Below are 27,055 nucleotides of genomic sequence, written 5' to 3' on the forward strand. Positions count from 1 at the left end.
TAGGGCAAAAACTTTCACTCTGAAAAAGAAAAAAGCGCAAAGAGAGACTCAAGTGCAATAAATAACACAGTGAAGTGGTAAAAGTAACAACATTGCGAGAGTACAGTATACAAAAATGAATGCAGGTTTTAAAATGAAATGTGACCTTTGCCTCCAAATATAACTTTTTCATAAATATCAAATGCACAACACACTAGCATGTGTGATGGATACTGTCCTTCCAATGTGCAAACAGTGTGAAACTACTAGGTCTAAATTCAGATGTACTGTGTTAGAGAATGTCAAGTCTTTGAATCATTGTAAATGGAATACTCTAGCTGGATATCCTGATATGAAGAATAAATAAGCAAAAAATAAAAAAGATACAATAATGTTTTTTGTAATAGTTTTGGTGAGATAACATGTGCATCTTAAAGAAATTGTTGCTGGTAATGTGTTTCTCAGAAATAAAAGATAGCAAGGATAGATTTTGAGAGCAAATCATAAACTATAATTGACTTAAAGTGACTTGAAACCAAACATGTTTATTTTATGATTCAGGCAGAGCATAACGTTTTGAAAAAGTTTCCAGTTTACTTCAGTTATCAAATTTTCTGCATTCTCATGGAATTATTTCTTAAAGAGAAGTAGAAATTTGTACATATAACTGCAGCGCTGTATGGGCTAGATTACAAGTGACATGCTAAAGTTAGCGCTGATTGCGATAAGCAATACCTTTTGCAGAACAAAAGTAGCGCAAGTGAAAATATCACATAAAATGTAAGTGTAAAAAAAAAGTTTGCACTCATATGTAACACTCATATATACAATTACTAATAAAAATCATTCATATAAATAGTAATATTATTTTTTTATAAGGTATATGGGGGCCCATTTAACAAGCTCTGTAGGGAGCTTGTGGGCCCGTGTTTCTGGCGAGTCTTCAGATCGGGTTGATTGACAGTTCCCTGCTGGTGGCCGATTGGCCGCGAGACAGCAGGGGGCTGCGTTGCACCAGCAGCTCTTGTTAGCTGTTGGTGCAATGCTGAATACGGAGAGCGTATTGCTCTCCGTATTCAGCAAGGTCTGGCGGACCTGATCCGCACTGTCGGATCAGGTCCGCCAGACCTTGATAAATAGAGGCCATGGTATCTGACAAGGTATTTGAATGGAAAGGACTATAATGCGTGTGTTCCTATGTATGTACAGTGTGTATATATATATATATATATATATATATATATATATATATATATGTCTAAATATGTGTGTGTACATATATATGTATATGTGTGTGTGTGTGTCTGCATACATGTATATATGTGTATTTATGTGTTTATAAATGTATATACACTTTGAAATCCTTTCCACTCAAATACATTTAAATATAAAACATAATTTTTATTAAATTTTAATATTTTTAAACATGTTCTACTGTGTATTTACTGTAATAATATATAAATAATTTATACTTAAAAGAAAATGTTCTTTGTATTTTTAAATAAATATATATATATATATTGTTCCAAAACTTAATATTATATATATAAATATAATAGAAAGGAAGGCGAAAGCTGGCACTGCTTCTTAAAATTCCAAAAAAATTATTTATAAATTGATTAAAATAACAGCGACATCAGAGATAGAGGTCTAACATGTTTCGGCCTTGAGCCTTACTCATAGGGGCCTACTTATCAAGTCGTCAACTGTGCTGCATTCGCCAGCACCAATACGCTCGCCTAACATCGCTGCTGCGGACCTGAATACGTTCTCCATATTTAACAAAAAATCTGTCAAAAAGCCGCGCACCAAGTACGGGGCGATGAGCAGAGGACTGCTGATAGCCAACAGTCATCGATCTCGCTGCTCTTCGGCTTTTTCCCAGCTTTATTTGTATACTGTCACTAAACACCCACACTATACTAAACTGTTTAACCCCTATACCGCCGCAACTAAATAAAGTTATTAACCCCTAAACCGCCACTCCCAGAGCCCACCGCCACCTACATTGTACTTATTAACCCCTAATCTGCCACCCCCTATACCGCCGCCACCTACATAAAGTTATTAACCCCTAAACCGCCGATACCGGAGTCCACTGCCACCTACATTATACTTATTAACCCCTAATCTGCCGCCCCCTACTCCGCCGCCACCTATATTACACTTATTAACCCCTAATCTGCCACCCCCTATACCGTCGCCACCTACATAAAGTTATTAATCCCTATCCTGCCGCTCCCGGAGCCCACTGCAACTAAATACATGTATTAAACCCTAAACCGCCAGCCCCCCACATCGCCATAAACTAAATTAACCTATTAACCCCTAAACCTAACAACACGCTAACTTTATATTAAATATTAACTAATCCCTAGCTTATAATAAATTAAAACTTACCTGTAACCTTTAGATTTAAATTAAACTACATTTAACTAATAATTAACCTATTCTAACTATTATAATAAAATTACATTAAACTATATTAAATTAATAATTAACCTACCCTAACTATTATAATAAAATTACATTAAACTATATTAAATTAATAATTAACCTACCCTAACTATTATAATAAAATTACATTAAACTATATTAAATTAATTCATTTAATCTACACTAACTATTATACTAAAATTACATTAAACTATATTAAATTAATAATTAATATAACCTAACTTTTAAACTAAAATTACAATAAACTACAAATTAAATTAACTATATTATATATTTAAACAACTAACCCTACTCAACTAATTTAAATCTACACTAAAAAATTACAAAGTTAGAAAATCCTAACTTACAAAAAATAACAAACACTAAGGTACACAAAAAAAGAAACACTAAGTTACAAAAAATAAAAAATAAATTATCAAAGCTTTAAACTAATTACACCTAATCTAAGGGTCCTATGAAAATAAAAAAGCCCCCCAAAATAAAAAACCCTAGCCTAAACTAAACTACAAATAGCCCTTAAAAAAGGGCCTTTTGCGGGGCATTGCCGCAAAGTAATCAGCTCTTTTACCTGTAAAAAAAAAATACAAATATCACAGTAAAATCCACCACCCACACAACCAACCCCCCAACTAAAATACTATCTAAAAAAACCTAAGCTCCCCATTGCCCTGAAAAGGGCATTTGGATGGGCATTGCCCTTAAAAGGGCATTTAGCTCTATTGCGGCCCAAGTCCTAATCTAAAACTAAAACCCATCCAATAAACCCTTAAAAAAATCATTACACTAACCCCAGAAGATTTACTTACAGTTTTGAAGATCCGACATCCACCCTCCAAGAAGCTGGGAGAAGTCCTCAATGAAGCGGCCAAAGTCTTCATCCAAGCCCGCAGAAGTCTTCACCCAGACGGCATCTTCTATGTTGAGCTTATATATTGAGCTTTCATCCTATTGGCTGATCCAATCAACCAATAGGATTGAGCTCGCATTCTATTGGCTGATTGGATCAGCCAATAGGATGAAAGCTCAATCCTCTGGCCTGATTGCAACAGCCAATAGGATTTTTTCAACCTTAATTCCGATTGGCTGATAGAATTCTATCAGCGAATCAGAATCTAAGGGACGCCATCTTGAATGACGTCATTTAAAGGAACCTTCATTCGTTGGTAGTCGTCGTCAGAAGAGGATGCTCCACGTTGGATGTCTTGAAGATGGAGCCGCTCCGCGCCGGATGGATGAAGATAGAAGATGCCGACTGGGTGAAGACTTCTGCGGGCTTGGATGAAGACTTTGGCTGCTTCGTTGAGGACTTCTCCCGGCTTCTTGGAGGATGGATGTCGGATCTTCAAAACTGTAAGTAAATCTTCTGGGGTTAGTGTTTAGGATTTTTTTAAGGGTTTATTGTGTAGGTTTTAGTTTTAGATTAGGACTTGGGCTGCAATAGAGCTAAATGCCCTTTTAAGGGCAATGCCCATCCAAATGCCCTTTTCAGGGCAATGGGGAGCTTAGGTTTTTTTAGATAGTATTTTATTTGGGGGGTTGGTTGTGTGGGTGGTGGATTTTACTGTTGGGGGGTATTTATAATTTTTTTTTACAGGTAAAAGAACTGATTACTTTGGGGCAATGCCCCGCAAAAGGCCCTTTTAAGGGCTATTTGTAGTTTATTGTAGGCTAGGGTTTTTTTTATTTTGGGGGGCTTTTTTATTTTCATAGGGCCCTTAGATTAGGTGTAATTAGTTTAAAGCTTTGATAATTAATTTTTTATTTTTTGTAACTTAGGCCTAGATTTAGAGTTCGGCGGTAGCCGTCAAAACCAGCGTTAGAGGCTCCTAACGCTGGTTTTGGCCGCCCGCTGGTATTTGGAGTCAGTGATTAAAGGGTCTAACGCTCACTTTTCAGCCGCGACTTTTCCATACCGCAGATCCCCCTACGCCATTTGCGTAGCCTATCTTTTCAATGGGATCTTTCTAACGCTGGTATTTAGAGTCGTTTCTGCAGTGAGCGTTAGAGCTCTAACGACAAGATTCCAGCCGCCTGAAAATAGCAGGAGTTAAGAGCTTTCTGGCTAACGCCGGTTTATAAAGCTCTTAACTACTGTACCCTAAAGTACACTAACACCCATAAACTACCTATGTACCCCTAAACCGAGGTCCCCCCACATCGCCGCCACTCGATTAAAATTTTTAACCCCTAATCTGCCGACCGCCACCTACGTTATACTTATGTACCCCTAATCTGCTGCCCCTAACCCCGCCGACCCCTATATTATATTTATTAACCCCTAACTTGCCCCCCACAACGTCGCCGCAAGCTACTTAAAATAATTAACCCCTAATCTTCCGACCGCAAATCGCCGCCACCTACGTTATCCCTATGTACCCCTAATCTGCTGCCCCTAACATCGCCGACCCCTATGTTATATTTATTAACCCCTAATCTGCCCCCCACAACGTCGCCGACACCTACCTACACTTATTAACCCCTAATCTGCCGAGCGGACCTGAGCGCTACTATAATAAATGTATTAACCCCTAATCCGCCTCACTAACCCTATCATAAATAGTATTAACCCCTAATCTGCCCTCCCTAACATCGCCGACACCTAACTTCAATTATTAACCCCTAATCTGCCGACCGGAGCTCACCGCTATTCTAATAAATGTATTAACCCCTAAAGCTAAGTCTAACCCTAACACTAACACCCCCCTAACTTAAATATAATTTACATCTAACGAAATAAATTAACTCTTATTAAATAACTTATTCCTATTTAAAGCTAAATACTTACCTGTAAAATAAATCATAATATAGCTACAATATAAATTACATTTATATTATAGCTATTTTAGGATTAATATTTATTTTACAGGCAACTTTGTAATTATTTTAACCAGGTACAATAGCTATTAAATAGTTAAGAACTATTTAATAGTTACCTAGTTAAAATAATTACAAATTGACCTGTAAAATAAATCCTAACCTAAGTTATAATTAAACCTAACACTACCCTATCAATAAAATAATTAAATAAACTACCTACAATTACCTACAATTAACCTAACACTACACTATCAATAAATTAAATAAACACAATTGCTACAAATAAATACAATTAAATAAACTATCTAAAGTACAAAAAATAAAAAAGAACTAAGTTACAGAAAATAAAAAAATATTTACAAACATAAGAAAAATATTACAACAATTTTAAACTAATTACACCTACTCTAAGCCCCCTAATAAAATAACAAAGACCCCCAAAATAAAAAATTCCCTACCCTATTCTAAAATACAAAAATTACAAGCTCTTTTACCTTACCAGCCCTGAACAGGGCCCTTTGCGGGGCATGCCCCAAGAATTTCAGCTCTTTTGCCTGTAAAAAAAAACATACAATACCCCCCCCCCAACATTACAACCCACCACCCACATACCCCTAATCTAACCCAAACCCCCCTTAAATAAACCTAACACTAAGCCCCTGAAGATCTTCCTACCTTGTCTTCACCTCACCAGGTATCACTGATCCGTCCTGGCTCCAAGATCTTCATCCAACCCAAGCGGGGGTTGGCGATCCATAATCCGGTGCTCCAAAGTCTTCCTCCTATCCGGCAAGAAGAGGACATCCGGACCGGCAAACATCTTCTCCAAGCGGCATCTTCTATGTTCTTCCATCCGATGACGACCGGCTCCATCTTGAAGACCTCCAGCGCGGATCCATCCTCTTCTTCCGACGACTAGACGACGAATGACGGTTCCTTTAAGGGACGTCATCCAAGATGGCGTCCCTCGAATTCCGATTGGCTGATAGGATTCTATCAGCCAATCGGAATTAAGGTAGGAATTTTCTGATTGGCTGATGGAATCAGCCAATCAGAATCAAGTTCAATCCGATTGGCTGATCCAATCAGCCAATCAGATTGAGCTCGCATTCTATTGGCTGTTCCGATCAGCCAATAGAATGCGAGCTCAATCTGATTGGCTGATGGGATCGGCCAATCGGATTGAACTTGATTCTGATTGGCTGATTCCATCAGCCAATCAGAAAATTCCTACCTTAATTCCGATTGGCTGATAGAATCCTATCAGCCAATCGGAATTCGAGGGACGCCATCTTGGATGACGTCCCTTAAAGGAACCGTCATTCGTCGTCTAGTCGTCGGAAGAAGAGGATGGATCCGCGCTGGAGGTCTTCAAGATGGAGCCGGTCGTCATCGGATGGAAGAACATAGAAGATGCCGCTTGGAGAAGATGTTTGCCGGTCCGGATGTCCTCTTCTTGCCGGATAGGAGGAAGACTTTGGAGCACCGGATTATGGATCGCCAACCCCCGCTTGGGTTGGATGAAGATCTTGGAGCCAGGACGGATCGGTGATACCTGGTGAGGTGAAGACAAGGTAGGAAGATCTTCAGGGGCTTAGTGTTAGGTTTATTTAAGGGGGGTTTGGGTTAGATTAGGGGTATGTGGGTGGTGGGTTGTAATGTTGGGGGGGGGGTATTGTATGTTTTTTTTTACAGGCAAAAGAGCTGAAATTCTTGGGGCATGCCCCGCAAAGGGCCCTGTTCAGGGCTGGTAAGGTAAAAGAGCTTGTAATTTTTGTATTTTAGAATAGGGTAGGGAATTTTTTATTTTGGGGGTCTTTGTTATTTTATTAGGGGGCTTAGAGTAGGTGTAATTAGTTTAAAATTGTTGTAATATTTTTCTTATGTTTGTAAATATTTTTTTATTTTCTGTAACTTAGTTCTTTTTTATTTTTTGTACTTTAGATAGTTTATTTAATTGTATTTATTTGTAGCAATTGTGTTTATTTAATTTATTGATAGTGTAGTGTTAGGTTAATTGTAGGTAATTGTAGGTAGTTTATTTAATTATTTTATTGATAGGGTAGTGTTAGGTTTAATTATAACTTAGGTTAGGATTTATTTTACAGGTCAATTTGTAATTATTTTAACTAGGTAACTATTAAATAGTTCTTAACTATTTAATAGCTATTGTACCTGGTTAAAATAATTACAAAGTTGCCTGTAAAATAAATATTAATCCTAAAATAGCTATAATATAAATGTAATTTATATTGTAGCTATATTATGATTTATTTTACAGGTAAGTATTTAGCTTTAAATAGGAATAAGTTATTTAATAAGAGTTAATTTATTTCGTTAGATGTAAATTATATTTAAGTTAGGGGGGTGTTAGTGTTAGGGTTAGACTTAGCTTTAGGGGTTAATACATTTATTAGAATAGCGGTGAGCTCCGGTCGGCAGATTAGGGGTTAATAATTGAAGTTAGGTGTCGGCGATGTTAGGGAGGGCAGATTAGGGGTTAATACTATTTATGATAGGGTTAGTGAGGCGGATTAGGGGTTAATACATTTATTATAGTAGCGCTCAGGTCCGCTCGGCAGATTAGGGGTTAATAAGTGTAGGTAGGTGTCGGCGACGTTGTGGGGGGCAGATTAGGGGTTAATAAATATAACATAGGGGTCGGCGATGTTAGGGCAGCAGATTAGGGGTACATAGGGATAACGTAGGTGGCGGCGGTTTACGGAGCGGCAGATTAGGGGTTAAAAGTGTAATGCAGGGGTCAGCGATAGCGGGGGCGGCAGATTAGGGGTTAATAAGTGTAAGGTTAGGGGTGTTTAGACTCGGGGTACATGTTAGAGTGTTAGGTGCAGACGTAGGAAGTGTTTCCCCATAGGAAACAATGGGGCTGCGTTAGGAGCTGAACGCTGTTTTTTTGCAGGTGTTAGGTTTTTTTTCAGCTCAAACAGCCCCATTGTTTCCTATGGGAGAATCGTGCACGAGCACGTTTTTGAGGCCGGCCGCGTCCGTAAGCAACTCTGGTATCGAGAGTTGCATTTGCGGTAAAAATGCTCTACGCTCCTTTTTTGGAGCCTAACGCAGCATTTGTTTGAACTCTCGATACCAGAGTTAAATTTATGGTGCGGCCAGAAAAAAACCCGCGGAGCGTTAACAGCCCTTTTACCGCCGAACTCTAAATCTAGGCCTTAGTGTTTATTTTTTTGTTTAATTTAGTGTTTGTTATTTTTTGTAACTTAGTTTTTTGTAACTTTGTAATGTTTTAGTATAGATTTAAATTATTTGAGTAGGGTTAGGTGTTTAAATAAATAATATAGTTAATTTATTTTGTAATTTATTGTAATTTTAGTTTAAAAGTTAGGTTATATTAATTTAATATAGTTTAATGTAATTTTAGTATAAAAATTAGTATAGATTAAATTAATTAATTTAATATAGTTTAATGTAATTTTAGTATAATAGTTAGTGTAGATTAAATTAATTAGTTTAATATAGTTTAGTTAAAATCTAAAGGTAAGTTTAAATGTATTATAAGATAGGAATGAGTTAATATTTAATGTAAGGTTAGTGGGTTGTTAGGTTTAGGGGTTAATAGGTTTAGTAAGTGATAGTGACGTGGGCGGTCAGGGGTTTAGGGGTTAATAACTTTAGTTGCGCTGGGCTCCGGGAGCGGTGGGATAGGGGTTAATAACTTTTATTTCGGTGGCGGCGGTGGCGGGGTGGCAGATTATAGGGTAAATAAGTATAATGTAGGTGGAGGCGGTGTAGGGGGCGGCAGATTAGGGGTGTTTAGACTCGGGTACATGTTAGGGTGTTAGGTGTAAACGTAACTTTATTCTCCCATAGGAATCAATGGGATATCGGGCAGCAGCGAACATAAGCTTTTGCTGCTTTCAGACTCCCATTGATTCCTATGGCCTCCCCCGCTACAGGGCGGCGGATTGAAAACCAGGTACGCTGGGCCGGAATAGTGGCGAGCGTACCTGCTAGTTATTTGATAACTAGCAAAAGTAGTCAGATAGTGCCGAATTTGCATTTGGAACATCTGTAATGACAATAAGCATCAATATGTGTCGGACTGAGACCGGCGGATCGTATGTTACGTCACAAAATTCTTCTTTTGCCTGTCTGTAGCCTTTGATAAATAAGGCGAATCAAGCTCTCCACAATTACGCTGCGGAATTCCAGTGTATTTGCGGTTGACGGCTTGATAAATAGAGGCCATTGACTGAATCACCTTAAAAAATAGCGCCAAATTTAAAAGCACAATCTGACATCTCATTGCCTATTTACCTAAAACAGGTGTATTTCATTAATCAACATATAAACTGTTAATCAGCAGCTTCAATAGGGTTTCAAGTGAGCACTCTTAAAGTATTTAATTTAGTTGAAATAAAGACATAATAAAGTATACATATAAAAATATGTGAATTACAATTTTGAATTTCAAGCAACATGAATCTTATTCATATAGTATAGCAATTCTAACATAGAGTTTAGACCATTAATGCTTAAACTCTATGTTTTAGGTAAATAGCCAATGAGATGATCAGATTGTGCTTTTAAATTTGGTGCTATTTTTTAAGGTGATTCGGTCTATGAGTAAGACCCAAGGCAAAACATGTTAGACCTCTATCTATGATGTTGCTGTTATTTTAATCAATTTATAAATACATTTTTGGCATTTTAAGAAGCAGTGCCAGCTTTTTCCTTCCTTTCTAGGACATTGAACTATCCCTACAGCAAGGCACTGCTTTTACTTTTGATCGAAGTCCCAATTTCGAATTGGTGGCTCAGAAGGATTATGTGGATGTAGTTAAGTAAAGGACTGGAAGAGCAAAAGAAAGTGAGCTTGCACCTGGAGGAGCAAAAGAAACTGTGCAGTTTGGAAGGGCGCCTAAAGCGTTTCTACTCTACCTGACTGCAGGATCCAGATGGCTGACGACCGAGGACGACCGGTTCCTCCCTCCTTACAGGCGTGGTGTTGGCAGCGCTGAATAGAAGGGGAACATGATGGCAGTAAGTCCAGTATGGCTATGTCTGTGACATATCCGGAGGTGTACTATCACCGCTTCTAACTTCACACGCTCCACACTCCTTACCTCTCCACACAACAGATGAATGTGTAGTTCCACCTGTTTATCGGCAGATCCAACCAACTTGTAATACCTTCACACCTTGAAATATATATATTTAAAAATAAAAAGAACTTTTTCTTCTATGTGAAGAGCATTTGAATGTAAAATATTCATAACTACCTTTGGGTTTAGCACTGTAGGTCTAATGCGGTGTCGGGTTAGTGCGTGATTGATAAGTGTTACAATTTTTTTTTTTTAAAGCATGCTCTATTGAAGTCTTTAGGGAGAAGAAGTTAACGCGATCGCAATACCCAAAGTCCTGAAGATAGCGCGCATCGGGTTTCGCTTGTGTGCTAACTTTTTACTTCCAACTTGTAATACAGGTGCTAACCTGCCGCATTAAAAGTTTACATTCAGCGGTGTTAGCGTGTGTAAGAAAAAAATATTTAGCTTGCCACTATTGCAGAAAAGTATATTTTTTTTTCAGACATGTGCATGCCCCTGAGCCTTCCTACTAGATTTTTAACCAATAATATAAAGTAAGTTTGATAAAATAACTTTTTTTTTTTTTTTACATTTATGCTCTATCTGAATTATATGACATTTTTTTTATTTTATGTCCCTTTAATATGCCCAGTGTCCTATTAATCCCAAAAATGTATGTCTAATTAATCCTCATGATACCATGTTGCATATGCTTGAAATTTGACACTATATATTTATAAATACTGGATATGATATCACTGTTTTCTACAGACTGCTATGTTGTCACATTAAAATGAACATTATAATATAATAATAAAATATTTTGTTACAGTATTAGTAGATGTTCATTACTAGCTTTATATTTAACCCTTGCAAAAGAATTAAACAGATAAAAAACATATACATTCAGCAACTTCAATGTACAGTTGCTCCTATGCATAGGCTGACCATATTGCAGCTTTAAGAAGGGACACATATAAAAAATACATATGTCTTATACAAAACATTTCTTTAAACAGCCCTGGCATAAGTATTTTTCATATGTGCCCCTTTTTTAAAGCGGCAATATGGTCACCCTACCTATGTAGCTGTTGAGCCAATGAGAAGAAGCTTATGTACATAACTGGTTATCACCAGCATGGTAATGCTGCTGTTGCATGAGTTTATCCATAAATAAACATATTGTAATAAGCATACATTGAATAGTGAAAGCCTCTAATAATTTTGAGCACATTATTATCATACTAGAATGTATCTTTAAATATTCAGCATCAGACTTCAGTTTTGAAATTTAATTACCCATCTGATATGGATATATTATTTCAAATTTAGCTGGTCTGCCACTAATTTATGGCAGCTTTTTCTTCAAAACAGGATATCTGAACTTATTTCACAGTTTTGAACAAAGACTTAGAAGCTGATTTATGAAAGTACGAGCGGACATGATACAATGTAGCGTATGATGTCTGACGGACATTGATAAATGCCGACAGCATACGCTGTCGCCATTTATCATTGCAAAAGCAGTTCTTGTGAACTGCTTGTGCAATGCCACCCCTTGCATAAAGGATCTGGCGGATTGATGTCCGCAGCCTCAGAGCAGGTGGACAAGTTATGGGGCAGTGGTCTTTAGACCGATGCTTCATAACTGCTGTTTCCGGCCAGCCCTAAGGACAACATGGCAGATAAATCTATTCAGACAAACATAAGTAAGCCATGGCAACTAATCGAGTTACTAACGATAATGTCTCATTTAATTTTAAACAGAGATGTAAAGATAAAGAGAGATAAAAAAAATAGTAACAATCCTACAAAAAAATGCAAACAGATAGCAAAAGTGATATACATTTGATAATGTTAATCGCTAAATAATGGGGAATACATTGCAAATATTCAGGGCATTGAGGTCCAGGACTGGACAGAGCCTTGGCCATATAGGGCATTTGCCTGAGGGGTCAGGGTCAGTTGCATGCTGGGGCCTGAAGCCCTTGGCCCTCGCCCAGTCACCAGCATTATTATTTGTGCATGATGATGGGCTTGTCCTGCCCTGTATCTCACTGCCTTGCTGTATCTTTTAGAAACATCAGGGCACTACTGCCCACATCAGGGCAATACCGTCCTACTCAGATTCCAGTTATTTTGACTACACAGACTGATAACTAGTTATTCTTCAACAGTGAACTTCAATAACATTTGTTTGTTTTTTATTACATTTCACTTTTTTACTATCTAATCACAAATATTTTGCAAAATACTTTGACAAAAGGGGGCTAAAAATGTTAAACGTTTTTGTAAACCAAACTTCTACAATATACTTGTTAGTTTTTGGAGTGTGTTTAAATAACAAAAGGAGTGGGAATGGGCTGCTTTTGCTTAAAATGACCAGGCCTATTTTTAGTCCCAGTCTGGCCCTAATCAGGTTCCTTTATACAGGTATAGAAAGCTTGCAATTGTATTCACTTTTATTTAGCTACGGAAGGTATTACATGCACATAGCTGTTGTTATTTTATTTATTTATGCTTTTGCAAAAGGTTTTCTACTTTCTTTAAATGCACTATCTAACACAGTCCTACTCTTTTTCTGCATATACATAGATAGATAGATAGATAGATGATAGATAGATAGATAGATAGATAGATAATACTTAAAAACTTCTTCTGATTATTGTTGGCAGGTAACAATTTCTTATCTTCATCTGGTATTATTAGTTTGTTTTTCCAATGTTCATGATACCAAAATGCTTGTATTTACTGAGTTATTGGTTTCACTATTTTTTATTAGTGTGATAGTGCTTATTAATTTTAGTAACTTTAATTAGTTGAACTGGTCATGTTTGTATCTGCTAGGTGACATTACTTTCTAATGTTATCTAGTATGGTAATGGATAATTTTAGTGTGTTTTGCTCAGGGCAATGCTCAACACCATTGTTACATTTACAAACTTTTTGGGGTGCTCAGTAATAATTTTTAAAAGAGTTGTCCTCAGTTTATCAAGTCCCTTTTAGTGGCAGACTTAGATACGTGAAAAATGTCTTTGTAAATATGTTGTTAAGTATCAAGAAATTGAATTGTGATCAGCAAAACATGTTGGCACACGTTAAATATCTGACATTCCTGACCAAACCGTTAATGAAAAAAGTGCTGCTGATAAGTAATGGCAGATGTTACCATGCAGATAATTATCAAATGATATATTGTGATTATTCCCAATTTTTTTAATACCAACAAAGTCCCATTCAGTAATTGCAAGTGGTTATTGGCCGATTGAGCACAAAAACATTAATGCTATTTTGCGTTAACATCAATCAATAGAGCCTCTATTTTAGCTCTCATGTTAGTTATTTTTGTCGCTCACAAGCTAGTCTAGGGTGTGCTGCAGATGCACTGAAATCTTCACATAATAGACTTCTATGGACCATCACAGTAAAATTTATGTTGGATATCAAACACTAATCTGAGCGCGTACTAAACAAATGGTTTACAAGTAGTGAAGCTTTTGTGCAGTTCGGTGCTATACTAATAATAACAATGGTTTACTTCAGGTCTGAAGAAGAGAACAATTTTACAGTAGTATTTTGAATTGTGCTCAAGCTCAGCAATTGCATTTTGAGTGCATTGAGTGCATTAATAGTACTCTCTTCTCTAGCCTTTAAAAGTATAGTGTGAGCTGAAGTTTCAGCCCACTTGCAATACCAGATGGTGTATTATTCTTTGTGTGAGGTTAACACTCCACTTGTAATCTAGCCCATAGTTAGCCAAGGTCAGTAATGCACATATGACATAGTCAAACAAATTAGTGCATGAAAGTTTTGCAATAGAATGTCCATTTCCCTTTATATCAGTAATGCTGATTTAACTGAATATCACTTCTAAACAAACCGTGTGTTAGTGCAAATTAGCTATTTACAAACGTACCTGTTTATAAACACTGCTATTTATTTAAAAAATGTTCATCCAGGACATCATCTTCTTTTGTAACACCAGTTTTGTCGAGTGAATTTGATTTAAACTACAGCAATGCCTTCCTATTTATACTCTGCAGGTTAGAGGAAGAAAAGAAAAAGTTATATGGATTGCAAGAAGACCTGAATAAATTCAGCATTTGGTTAGATGATGCGGAGGAGGTTGCTAATGCACCTCCAGAGCCTGGAAATGAGCAGCAATTAAATGACTTACTGGAAGAAGTAAAGGTACCAAAACCTATATTTATTGCCCTTGGCTGTGTATTATTTTAGTTTAAATGCTTGAAAGAATTGCATTATATATCAAAATAGAAAACAAAAAAAAAAAGCCTTTTTGCTAGGCAGCAAAAAGTGACATTTTATAAACTGATTGTATAAATGAGCTATAGAAAAATGTATGCATATCACACTTCTCTCAAAGACCACCAAGCTTATCAATTGTGTGTAGTAGCCCAGGAGAAAACTATATATATATATATATATATATATATATATATATATATATATATATATATAAAATTTACTTTAAAGGAATATTGTACTGTAAAATCTATCCCCAATGGTGTTTTTTACCTACTGAAGTGTATTGGATTGTTTATAAATAACTCTTTAACCTTTATTTTTCATTTTCATTCGAAATAGCTTTTATTGCCTGTTGAAATAACTGTATTTACTGAAAAATATGGATACTGCAGTATTCTTTATTGAAAAGCAATATAACCAAGGGGCAACAGCAGAAATCAACCTCACAGTGGGAGTTTGTTCCCAGTGCTTGAAATACAATAAACTATCAGCTACTTGTCCCTTTAATGTTTTTTCAATGACTTGCTATACCAGCTGCATAGCGTTTATTTATTTATTGTTTAATTTTTGGAAATCATACCTGATTTAAAAGAAACATTTCAGTGCCTATGTATTGGACTAGGTGTGGATGGATGGATAGATAGATAGATCAATAGATACAGTATATAGAAAGATAATGGAAAGGCTCTGCCCAATAAAGCAGGCATATTATTGAGAACAATGAGTTTCAATGAGCAAAACAGCTTGTTTTTTCAAGTATAAAAGTAAACCCAAAGGAGCAATTGCCTTTACATTTAATTTTATTCAGCTGGTATAACAAGTCATTGAAAGCACATTAAATAGAAACCAATTTTACAGTACAGTGTGCCTTTAATAGACATAAAGGGGCGATAACAAAAAGCTTGTAATTATTAAAGCATTTTCTTATTGAACTCTTGATTGCTTATACCTCTCTGTTAGGGGTTAAAAATAAAGTTAAAGGCAGCTTTGGCCCAGCAATGCACTGCAGATCCTGTTCTGAGCACAGCTTATAATTGGTAGCTATGTACATATGCTGTCTTATTAGCACCAAGACTAGTTGTGCATTGATGGTTTGGAACTGATTTTATCTATACGTTTAACACTTTTAGAGAGTTAAACACAGAGGTATAGGGATTTAACTTTTAACACGTGTTTACTTATTTTATTAATGTGTAGCTTAAGTTAAGAATTAAAATGTATTGCAGTTTAGGGTGAATGAACTTCTACCACGTAAAGAGATCTTGAAGCAGTTGAATGAAACTGGTGGAACTGCCTTAGGAAGCTCAACAGTAGCCCCAGAAGAAAAGCGTAAAATTGAAAGTGGCCTCAAAGAGGCAAACCAGCGCTGGATAAAGGTTAGTGGAACTCTCTTTATATAAGAATGTTATTAACCAGGATTTCCCTTGGTGATACCAGAAGGCTGGCGTCACACCAGATTTCAAAGATTTCCCTGGGTGAAAACAGGTAAATCAATTAGTAGTTTAGTCACTTATATTTTCTGAAATGTTATATAAACATTTCTTAAAGGAATATAAATGTTGAAATTAAAAAAGTGCATAGGTGTATTTAAATTTTAAATAGAAGCATTTTACAATATATTTTTGTTAGCAAAAATGCTTCTAGTTAAAGTTATTGCTGGTTTAAAGGGGCATGTGCACAACTGCTGCGAGTACTCCTTACACCAGCATTCAAACACCCTACCATCTCAGAGAGTAAGCAGTAACACCGGTCTTTCTATCCTGTGTTTTAAACAATATGAAATACAATTTTGCTTTTTATATATTTTTGGACTTCCTCTGGACTTTCCTTTTTTGCTAAGAAATAGCTTGTATTAAGTCTCCATTGATGCAATACACACCACGGCTAGTTCTATGAGCAGGCGTAGTGCTTAAAGGAACTCTAAAGTCAAAATGAAAGTTTCATGATTCAGATAAAGCATGCAATTTAACAAAAACTTTCCAGTATACTACCATAATTAAAACGTGCAAATCGTTTATATGCACACTTTCTGAGGCAGCAGCTCCTACTGAGCATGTGCACAGGTGCACAGTATATACGTACAGTATATGCATTTTGTGATTGGCTGATGGCTATCACATGTTACATGGGAGGGAAAATTGTATCTATTTAAGTGCTATTGCATCATCTTTTTTATTGTGTATTTGCCAATTATTAATTTGTACTGTATTTAGTGGCACTTTAACTCCTGATCCTCTAATCACATATAGCATATGTGCGTATGTTGCTGAAACAGTAAAACGTCTTACTAGAAGCATGTTTGCTAATGGAAGTACATTGCAAAAAAAGCTTCTATTTAAAACTGGAATGCACCAATGAACATTATAATTTTGACCTTTCTATCCTTTTAATTTGCGCAATCATGAACAACTGATGATGTCTAACATTATTATTAAAAACTAAGTTTAGCTAAAATATAGATTATGTACGTTCCTCTCAACTTTTTACCTCTTTTTTTTTTTTTATTTTATTTTATTTATATCCAACACTGTATACAGGTTCACAAAACAGTACATGTAATTTCGCCACGCAGGGCCTAGTGTCATACACTTGAGTGAAAAAAGAGAAAAAACAGGTGCATTTTGGCAGATATAGACATAAAATTAAGTTCTGTTAATATGCTTTTCTGGTATATCACTAATAGATCAATAACTTTCACTCGAGAAATATTTATACACAGCGATGGGAATTTTTCATTTTTTTTATAACATAACTAGACAAAACTACAATAAACAAACCAAAACCTAAACAAGACAAAACAAAAAGCTCTAGCCCTGTTAACTGAACAGATGATGTCATAGTGTAAGTGTGTAAATTATGTACTATGCCTAGTCCATATGTGAGGTTAAATATATAGTTAAGTACAATCAAGCAGGTGAGATATTTGGGCGCGTGCTACGTAAAATTATCAAAAGAATTAGCACAGTAGTGACTGATTAGCTAAGTGAACCATACCCAAGACCTCAATCTTGATCAGTGTTATACTGAGGATATGCAATTAAGGTCGCAAGTACTTTGTAAGTTGTTCGGGATGATGCTTGAAATAATGTAGGGAGCACTTCATTACTATATCATTACTTAACGTGATGACAGTATCAAAAGCCTACTTGAGCCTCTGAGTATATGCTATGTTAGTGTGGATTGAGCCATATGTTACTTAGTAGGCTTACAAGGGGAAGAGTTACACCCCTAGAAGTATGGTTCAAGTATGTATGTCCCAGGCTGCCATGGGAGAAATGACTATAGTTTTGCCGGTATTAAAAACGGTGCCAGCTTCCGTGTCATCACATTGACAAGTGCGTTTATAGTGGTAGGATGATGGTGTGACTTGCAAGCTATCTCAGCTAGGGCAAAGCAAAAACAAAACAATACGATAAAGACAAATATATCAAATGACAAAACAACCATAACACACCACCAAACATTAAAACAAAGCATCATTGCCCTCGTAACCATCCCCATCCATGTTACCAGTCAGGGAGAAAACTAGGTGTTTTGTGGTGGCGTTAGAATTTCATCAACGGGGTCTACAACAGCTCCGGGTTCGTTAACTGGGCAGATGCCACCATTATTTAAATGTAGTGCTTATTTACTATGCCTGATCGTTATGTGAAGTTAAATCTATGATTGTGTGTGACCAAGCAGGTTAATTATACAGGCGTGTGTAATGCAATACTATCACAAGGGTTAGCACAATGGTGTAATTGAAGGTGGCATCCCCACAACTTTGAATACCCATAAATACACAACATAAACAAATTCAATATATACATTATTTTAAGCAAGGGTGGATAGCATTGTGCATGTTGCAGTGTAATTGTTAGCATGTATGCCTATGCTTCATAATTCCTGACTCAAACTCACAGGGTAGTCTCAAATACAGTGCTGAAAAATAAATATAGGTGTACCATACGACCTACGTTATAGCTAACTCATGAGCATATGTGAACCTGATTTTTGCAAGTCTCAGATTGTATCAGCAAGAGAAGGAGAATAGAATAGTGTTATGACTCATATTGATCTGCTGCATTAAAACCGCTGATCTGCACACTAATATGAGGGGGAGAATGGGAAAGAGAGCGTACAAATGTGAACCAAAGAGAACCAGGTAAACAACTGATAAACATGAAAAGATAGACTAGAATCGCAATACCACCCCCATCTGCCTGTATTCATTGTGATGTACTTTACTGAGTCCCAGCGCTCCGTGTGAAAGATGACTGCGCTAGAGAATCTACAGAATAAGGAGACAGCTTTCAATTTATGATCCCCGTGAGAGTTAACCTGCTACGGAATGAAACCCCAGCTCAGTCGGTACACATCCTACACAATAATATGCAGTTCTAAGAGTCCTTATAAGGTGTGGCAAGTTCTGTTCTTGTATTCTCCCACAGTGAAATGGGCTAAGTGGCCAAGAGTAAATCAATACAAAACAATAACAGAGCAAATATAAAAGCACTATGGTGGCCTAACGCCTTTGTCAGAGTAATTTGCCTTACAAGATTACCACAGATATTTTATCCATGCTATGCTCCGGTAGCATTGTTCAAACAGCAGAAATGGTCTAATTGTCCGCCAGCCCAGGAGCACACACGGAGGAGCTGTGGCCCAGTGAACAATGTATGGGACCGGGTGGTTAGTTCAGCCAATGCCCCCACGAGGTGAGGAGATAGAATTATGACCCGGAGAGCCGTAGTAGTCCTTTTCCACCATTGTAAAATAAGAAGCGTTGCCAGGAGACCTCCCTACTAAATCTGGGTTGAGAGTCGTGTCTGAGGCTAGGATAGCCGTCCGCGGCAAAAGTCCCTCATGAACTAGGGTAAGCTGACAGTTTTGGAGTCGCCTAAGTAGGGAGGGTGAAGCCATATCCACTTCTTGCAGATCTCCATCTCTCTGCCAGAGGTGCCGTCCCCCATGGTTAATTGCAGTTTCACGGTGTAAGCCTTCTGTTACTTGCTTACCGAAGGCAATAGTTGGTCCAATTTTTCTTTTAAAAGACCCTGCAGCAGCTTCCAATTCTTGTTTGTCCTGCTCTTGTCTCGCAAGTGTCTGTGTCTCAGTCGGGCTAGTATCTCCTCGGTGCAGAGCCTCCGGGAAATGATGGCGGTCAGCCAATAAAGATGGCGACTTAGGAGCCCGCGTCTCAGTCAACAGGCGTTGCATGGCTGTTTCCAGTCTAGTGAATGCTGGAAAAAGAAGGGGTTTTAGGGCAGAGAGTACATTCTGTACCGGGCTATCTTCAGGTAGGATAGTGGTGTTCATTGGAACAGTGTCAAGAGGTCTGTGCATAGCAAGGTATGTGTGTTCCCACTCACTTCTGATCTCTTCTCTTCAATATTCTTCAAAATGCCTTCCGTGGGAGAGAAGATGTTCGTTTCTTTATCCACTATAGTTCTCGGACACAAAGCTGTCAAGAGAGGCGTGGATGGTAGAGTATTTTGGCTGCAATAAGGTCTTTTACTCACTAGTTGTATCAGAGCTTAATTGCATTGCTGCCATATTGGTACACCGCCCACCGGAAGTAACTTTTCACCTCTTATTCACTTTTAATAATAACCTCATATATCGATATTTTTAGGTTTTAGTTTTGGCACTAGAAACCTAAGTACACTTCATTTTAATGAAATGTTGCACACAGAACATGTGTATTGTGCATATGAAAGAATTGTATGTTCACACTATATTTTACATTTTAAAAAGTAAAAGGTTATTCATATTTATTTTAAAACTATTTACAGCACAACAAATTAATTGCACACACCTCACATTTTACCATTACTTCACATTATTAAAAGTGATCACTCAACATGCAGGACATTTTACTTGTCTTTAATTGCTAAATTCATGAAATCGCCAATTAGTTTTTTGAGTTGTGAAATTAGGAGATTAACAAATCATATAACAATTTTGTGTTGTTTTTAGAAGTTATTGATTTTGTGCTTGAGAGGTATTAGCATCAAAAATGCATTTTTGTGTATGAATGTGATCAAAGACACACTAACAATACCAGCTGACAATCACAAATCAATATCTGCTGAAAACAAGAGCAACATTTTCATTAACCCTTATGGGGCATATTTATTAAAGGTCTTGTGGACCTGATCCGACAGTGCGGATCAGGTCCGCAAGACCTTGCTAAATGCAGAGAGCAATACGCTCTCCGCATTTAACATTGCACCAGCAGCTCACAAGAGCTGCTGGTGCAACGCCACCCCCTGCTGACTCGTGGCCAATGGGCCGCCAGCAGGGAGCTGTCAATCAACCCGATCGTACTCGATCGGGTTGATTTCCGGCGATTCCTGTCCGCCTGCTCAGACTCGCCAGAAACACAAGTTATGAAGCAGCGGTCTAAAGACCGCTGCTCCATAACCCTGTCCGCCTGTCCAACAGGAATCGCCGGAAATCAACCCGATCGAGTACGATTGACAGCTTGATTGACAGCTTGATAAATGGGCCCTTATGTGTTTAATATCCACAAAAACAACTCTTGAGCTGGAAAAATGGAGGTGCAGTAGTCTTATGACCAATCACTCACCATGTTCTGCTCTGGACCTGCAATCCTTGTGTTCATTAAAAACACACTAGGCTATGGTCACTAGAGTAAGAATGAAATATTCTAATGAAGTAAAGCATGTCATTTCTGTGTTAGAATACCGCTTTAACTGTGCAATAGATATAGACATTGAACTACTAACCCAAAATAGGTAGCAGATTTCTTTACCCATGAAAGGGTTAAATGGTCTGACATTTTAAATTGACGGTGAAATATATTAAAATAGCTGCTGACAATAATTCCTTGTTTGTAAAGGTTTTTGTCACCATTTTTTTCTGTCCTGCACAAAATAATCATAAATAACTTCTTGTCTGAAATTTGAATTCTAATATATAAGTTTCAAGTGTTAATCTTTTTGACTAATAACAGTGCTGTAAATGCTTCATAATCTAAAGAGTAATTACTAACCTTGTTGATCTAATATTTCCTTTTTCTTGTGAGTTGAAAAAGTAAATACTAGTAAAATTGTTACCACTACTATTAAAATGCATTCTACATTTTTTAAGTGTGGTTGTTATGTAGAAATGTAATTAACAAAGGACAAAGTACTCAAGCAAGTATCTGATATGTGTTCAGTATATTCAAAGCTGCTACAGGAAAACAATTTCAAATGGGCTTTTCTCTCTGTCTCTACCAGCCACCAGTAAAAATACGATTTCTACTGATGCATCTTGTATGTGTAGCTTTTCTATAGCCACTATTGCAGTATTTACATTTTCAGTATAGGTGGGGGTTGCAACAAACAAATCCAACTATTTCAAGTGAGAAAATAAAGGTAAAAGCGCTTTCGAACAATTAGATACACTTCAGCAGGTAAAATGTGTAATTGGGAACACAAAGTTGAGGCAGTTTTACAGTATGTCCCTTTAACTTATTGTTATGGTAAAAAGGACAACCTTTTCAATGTATTCAAATACACTATGCTAAACATAAAATAATCTGCTTTCACACTCACAGCTTCTCCAGCTAAGGCAAATGTCAGTTTGATAGGTGCTGCCCAGGACACACCTCCCTAGCCCAGCCCAGCCCCACCCACAACACACCCTGGTAACTTTCATGACACATCAGTGGTCATACCCCTCCCATCATGGTCCTGCCCTCAAAACAATGGAGGACTACTCTCACAAGCTTTCTCACCTCCTTGTTCCTGACAGAGCCAGGAGAATGTTGGGTATGCTCTAGAGTCTAGTGTCTGCTATACCAAAGAGATGAGTCAATTTACGGAACAGGAAAGTCAAAATTGTATTATTCAGAAATAGTGTATAATTAAAAAAAAAAATTTATGATTCAAGGTTAATGTTCAATGTGCTTTTAATCTCCATTTATTGAAGATTTTTATATATATATATATATATATATATATATACATGCACACATATATATTTATATAGATATATATATATATATATATATATATATATAAAAATAAATGTGGGTATATATATATATATATATATGTGTATTTCAGCTTGTATTTATATATGCATGTACATACATATAATGTGAGCAAAAAAGTATTGTCCCCACTGAGCCTGTGCTCTAGTCTACAAGTGGTCATATAGTAAGAAAAAGAGAGCAAATTCTCTATCGGGAGTAAGGGGTTTGAAACTCAGCACTTGGATGTCTGCACGGGAATGCTGCAGTACTATCCCCAGGGTAAGGGTAAAAACTTACATCCGAGTTCTCTGGGCGTCTTGAAGCTCGCAACCCCATCTACTACTCTCTGCAGCACACTGGGAGACAAGAGGCGCTCCACGGACCGGGAGGTTACCTCCTTAGCCTTTACAGGGAGAAGCTTGTCTGCCTTCACAGCAGCTCTTGAGATTCCCACGGTGTCTGGTGCAATCAACGTTGGCGTAGTGCGTAGATCCTGCCCCTTACTCAGCCATGTGACCACTTCACCACCAATGAATGGAGTACTATGCAAAACTGTGTGACACACGGTTCCTTGAGGACCTGAAGGTGCTCGGCTACGTAGGGAAAAGTTCCTTAGAGAAAGATTCAGAAGTGAGCCGGCAAACACAATCTTCAATTAAAAAGTCCAAATTTATTCAACAAAATTAAAAGTAAATGTTACAAACAGTATAGGTAGCAGTTAGATTATGTCTATGATTAAGGCCACAGGCCCGAAACATGTCAGACTAAACTGCTACCTATGCTGTTTGTAACATTTACTTTTAATTTGGTTGAATAAATTTGGACTTTTTAATTGAAGATTGTTTTTGCCGGCTCACTTCTGAATCTTTCTCTATATACAGACATATATACACATGTATACGTTTGTGTGTATATATATATCAAATGTCCAATTTATAGAGTTGCCCTCCAAGGGTCATCCCAATGTATAGTGCAAATCAAACAAAGCAAATGCACTCTCAGGATTTTTAAGCAAGAAAATTCATAAATTTATTGGAATGTTTTCGGGGAGAACTTCCCCTTCATCAAGTTCTCCCTGAAAACATTCCAATAAATTTGTGAATTTTCTTGTTTAAAAATCCTGAGAGCGCATTTGCTTTGTTTGATTTATATATATATATATATATATATATATATATATATATATATATATATATATAGTCTTAGCACTACACTCCCTCTTAAGTGTTAACTGCTGGTGCAGAGATCCAAAGGTGTGTGAAGCTTTGTATGTGTATGTATATATATATATATATATATATATACACACAAACTCATTGGCCACTTTATTGGGGACACCTTGCAAGTACCGGGTTGGACCCAATTTTGCCTTCAGAACTGCCTTAATTCTTCATGGCAAAGATTCATCAAGGTGTTGGAAACATTCCTCAGAGATTTTTGGTCCAGATTGACATGCTAGCATCGCAAAGTTGCTGTTTGTCGGCTGTGCATCTATGATGCTAATCTCCCGTTCCACCACATCCCAAAGATGTTCTATTATATTGAGATCTGGTGACTTAGGAGGCCATTGGAGTACAGTGAACTCATTGTCATGTTCAAGAAACCAGTTTGAGATGATTTGAGCTTTGTGACATGGTGCATTATCCTGCTTGAAGTAGCCATTAGAAGATTGGTAAACTGAAGTCATAAAGAGATGGACAGTGGTTAGCAACAATACTCAGGTAGGCCGTGGTGTATAAATGATGCTCAATTGGTACCAAGGGGCCCAGAGTGTGCCAAAAATATATCCCCACACCAGTACACCACCGCCATCAGCCTAAACCATTGATACAAGGCAGGATGGATACATGCTTTCATGTTGTTTATGCCAAATTCTGACCCTGCCATCTGAATGTCGGAGCTGAAATTGAGACTCATCAGACCAGGCAACGTTTTTCCAATCTTCTATTGTCCAATTTTGGTGAGCCTGTGCAAATTGTAGCCTCAGTTTTCTGTTCTTAGCTGAGCTTCATGCACACTCATGTTATTTCTCTATTCAGTTTAAGGAAGTTTACTATGAAATCTCATTAAAGTTTAGTGAAATCTCATGAGATCACAGTAAAAGATTTCATGACCTCAGCACTGCTGATGCTGATTGGCTGCTGTTCATTTCTTCTTCTTTTCTTTTTTTTACCTGCAGCTAAGTAGCAGCTAAATAAACACAGAACTTACTCTGCTGAGCTGAGGAAATTGTGAGGTAAAATATCTTCCTTTTTTACATAGAGATGCTTAGGTGATATTTCCCTGTCATCTTTTTACAGTTATACTGCATCACTTTCAAGTGATTTAGTATATGAGTATTATGTCCCTTTAAATCCCCTTCCTTCCCCATTCTGATGCTCTTTTTGAACTTCAGCAAGTGGACCTCACAACGCCTGAATGCATTGAGTTGCTGCCATGTGATTGGCTGATTAGCAATCTGTGTTACCAAGCAATTGAACATTAAAGTGGCCAGTGACTGTGTGTATGTGTATGTGTCTGTGTGTATATATATATATATATATATATATATATATATATATATATATATATATATATATATATATATATATATATATATATATATAATTATTTATTTTAAGAAGAAAAAGTGATACGTAATAATAGCACTTAAAAAAGACTGGGATGTCAGCACTCTTTTAGTAATAATAAATAACAAGTAACACTCTTATGATAAAGTATAAACATTTGTGGGTTTATTGTGTGTCAGGCCGAACAAGAGACCTGAACAGGACAATATATGTAAATGCATTAAGAACACTTATTACATATAAAGTGAAATACTAAAATATATTCAAAATTACCATCTAGGACATAAGAGTGGGACCGGTCCCTATGACAACCAAGCTGATTCAGATAATAGCATAAAAAGCGTGAGCCATATTCGTTCAAAATTAGATGAGAGTATAGGATACTCTGAACAAGTCGTCAGACCATTCACGGTTTTAGTAATCAACTGAAACAGACTTGACAGGGCAAAATCTAACTAAACATAGAATGAAACAGATAGTTTGTTTTCATATATAGTAAAACATACAATTTTAGGGTATACAATGCACAGTTAGGGCATATTTTAGTATGTATACTGTAGGTTCAAACCAGAAAGAACACGCTTATATATAACAAAGGTCTCTTGTTCGGCCTGACACACAATAAACCCACAAATTTTGATACTTTATCATAAGAGTGTTATTTGTTATTTATTATTACTAAAAGAGTACTGAAATCCCAGTTTTTTTTAAGTGCTATTATTACGTATCACTTTTTCTTCTTAAAATAACTAATTATTTTCATTTAATGGGTCTGCACCATACAAGGAATTTCTGGTTCCCAAGTGTATAATCTTGAGAACCTATGAAGGAGGTTTTCCTCATAAAAACACTCTAATTATTTTTGCAACTTTTTCCATTTACAAACAACCCTTTATATATATACATATATACATATATATATATATATATATATATATATATATATATATATATATATATACATACACATATATATATATATATTTATACATACATACGTACACACACACATGTATATACAATGTTTACAGAGCTGTGGAATCTGTTGGCGCTCTACAAATACCTGATAATAATAATAACATACTTTGGCCCTCTTTTCACTCCTTAAACTGCAAAAAGCATTTTAAACATTTTTATATTTCATAATGTGTTTTAGTATGTATGTGATGTCCTCACTTCACATTCTAAAGTTTTTTACATACAGAAAAAAATTATTTGCATTTTTAAATAGATATATTTAAAAAATAAAAAGAACATTTCCTTCTATGCTCGAGGCTGTAGGTCTAATGCAGTGTCGGTTTAGCACACATGAATAATTAGTTATCTTAAGGTGTGTTATGTAAATATTAAGTATTGAAATATATCAATAATTATTAATAATTATAGTTATTGTAATTAAAAAAACATCTATAATAATTATTGACATTAATTATTAATATTTTTCAATATTTTATATTTAATAAATACATAGCACATCTTAATATACCTCATGTTGGGTTAGCGTACAGGAAGAATTAGTGTACCCATGTTTGGGCTATGAGCGTAAAACCTGACAGAAATACACAAATTCTTCATGTGTGCTAACCACATAAGTTATATTCATTTATATATTCATTAAATATAAACAATTGAAAAATATTAATAATTAATGTAAATAATTCAAGATGTTATTAAAAAAAATATAATTAGAATATATATGTATTTTTTACAGTAACTATAATTATAAATAATACTTTTCAATCTTTAATATTTAACATTTACATAACACACCTTAAAGGGACAGTCAAGTATAAATTAAACTTTCAATATTATTCAGATAGGACTTGTAATTTTAATCAACTTTCCAATTTACTTTTATCATCATATTTTCTTTTTTCTCTTGGTATTCTTAGTTTAAACTAAACCTAGGTAGGCTCATATGCTGATTTCTAAGCCTT

The 27,055-nt window shown here is 36.3% G+C and overlaps 1 protein-coding gene across 1 annotated transcript in view; it reads left to right on the forward strand.

Annotated features, from left to right (window-relative positions):
* The window catches only part of DMD (dystrophin), a 4,487,195-nt gene that overhangs the window by 2,838,708 nt on the left and 1,621,432 nt on the right, over positions 1 to 27,055 (forward strand). The window contains exons 46-47 of the mRNA XM_053707599.1: positions 14,357 to 14,504; positions 15,806 to 15,955. Of these exons, the coding sequence (XP_053563574.1) occupies positions 14,357 to 14,504; positions 15,806 to 15,955 (298 nt within the window). The remainder of the gene's footprint in view (positions 1 to 14,356; positions 14,505 to 15,805; positions 15,956 to 27,055) is intronic.

The sequence above is a fragment of the Bombina bombina genome, chromosome 3 (assembly GCF_027579735.1).
Source record: "Bombina bombina isolate aBomBom1 chromosome 3, aBomBom1.pri, whole genome shotgun sequence".
NCBI classification, from domain to species: Eukaryota; Metazoa; Chordata; class Amphibia; order Anura; family Bombinatoridae; genus Bombina; species Bombina bombina.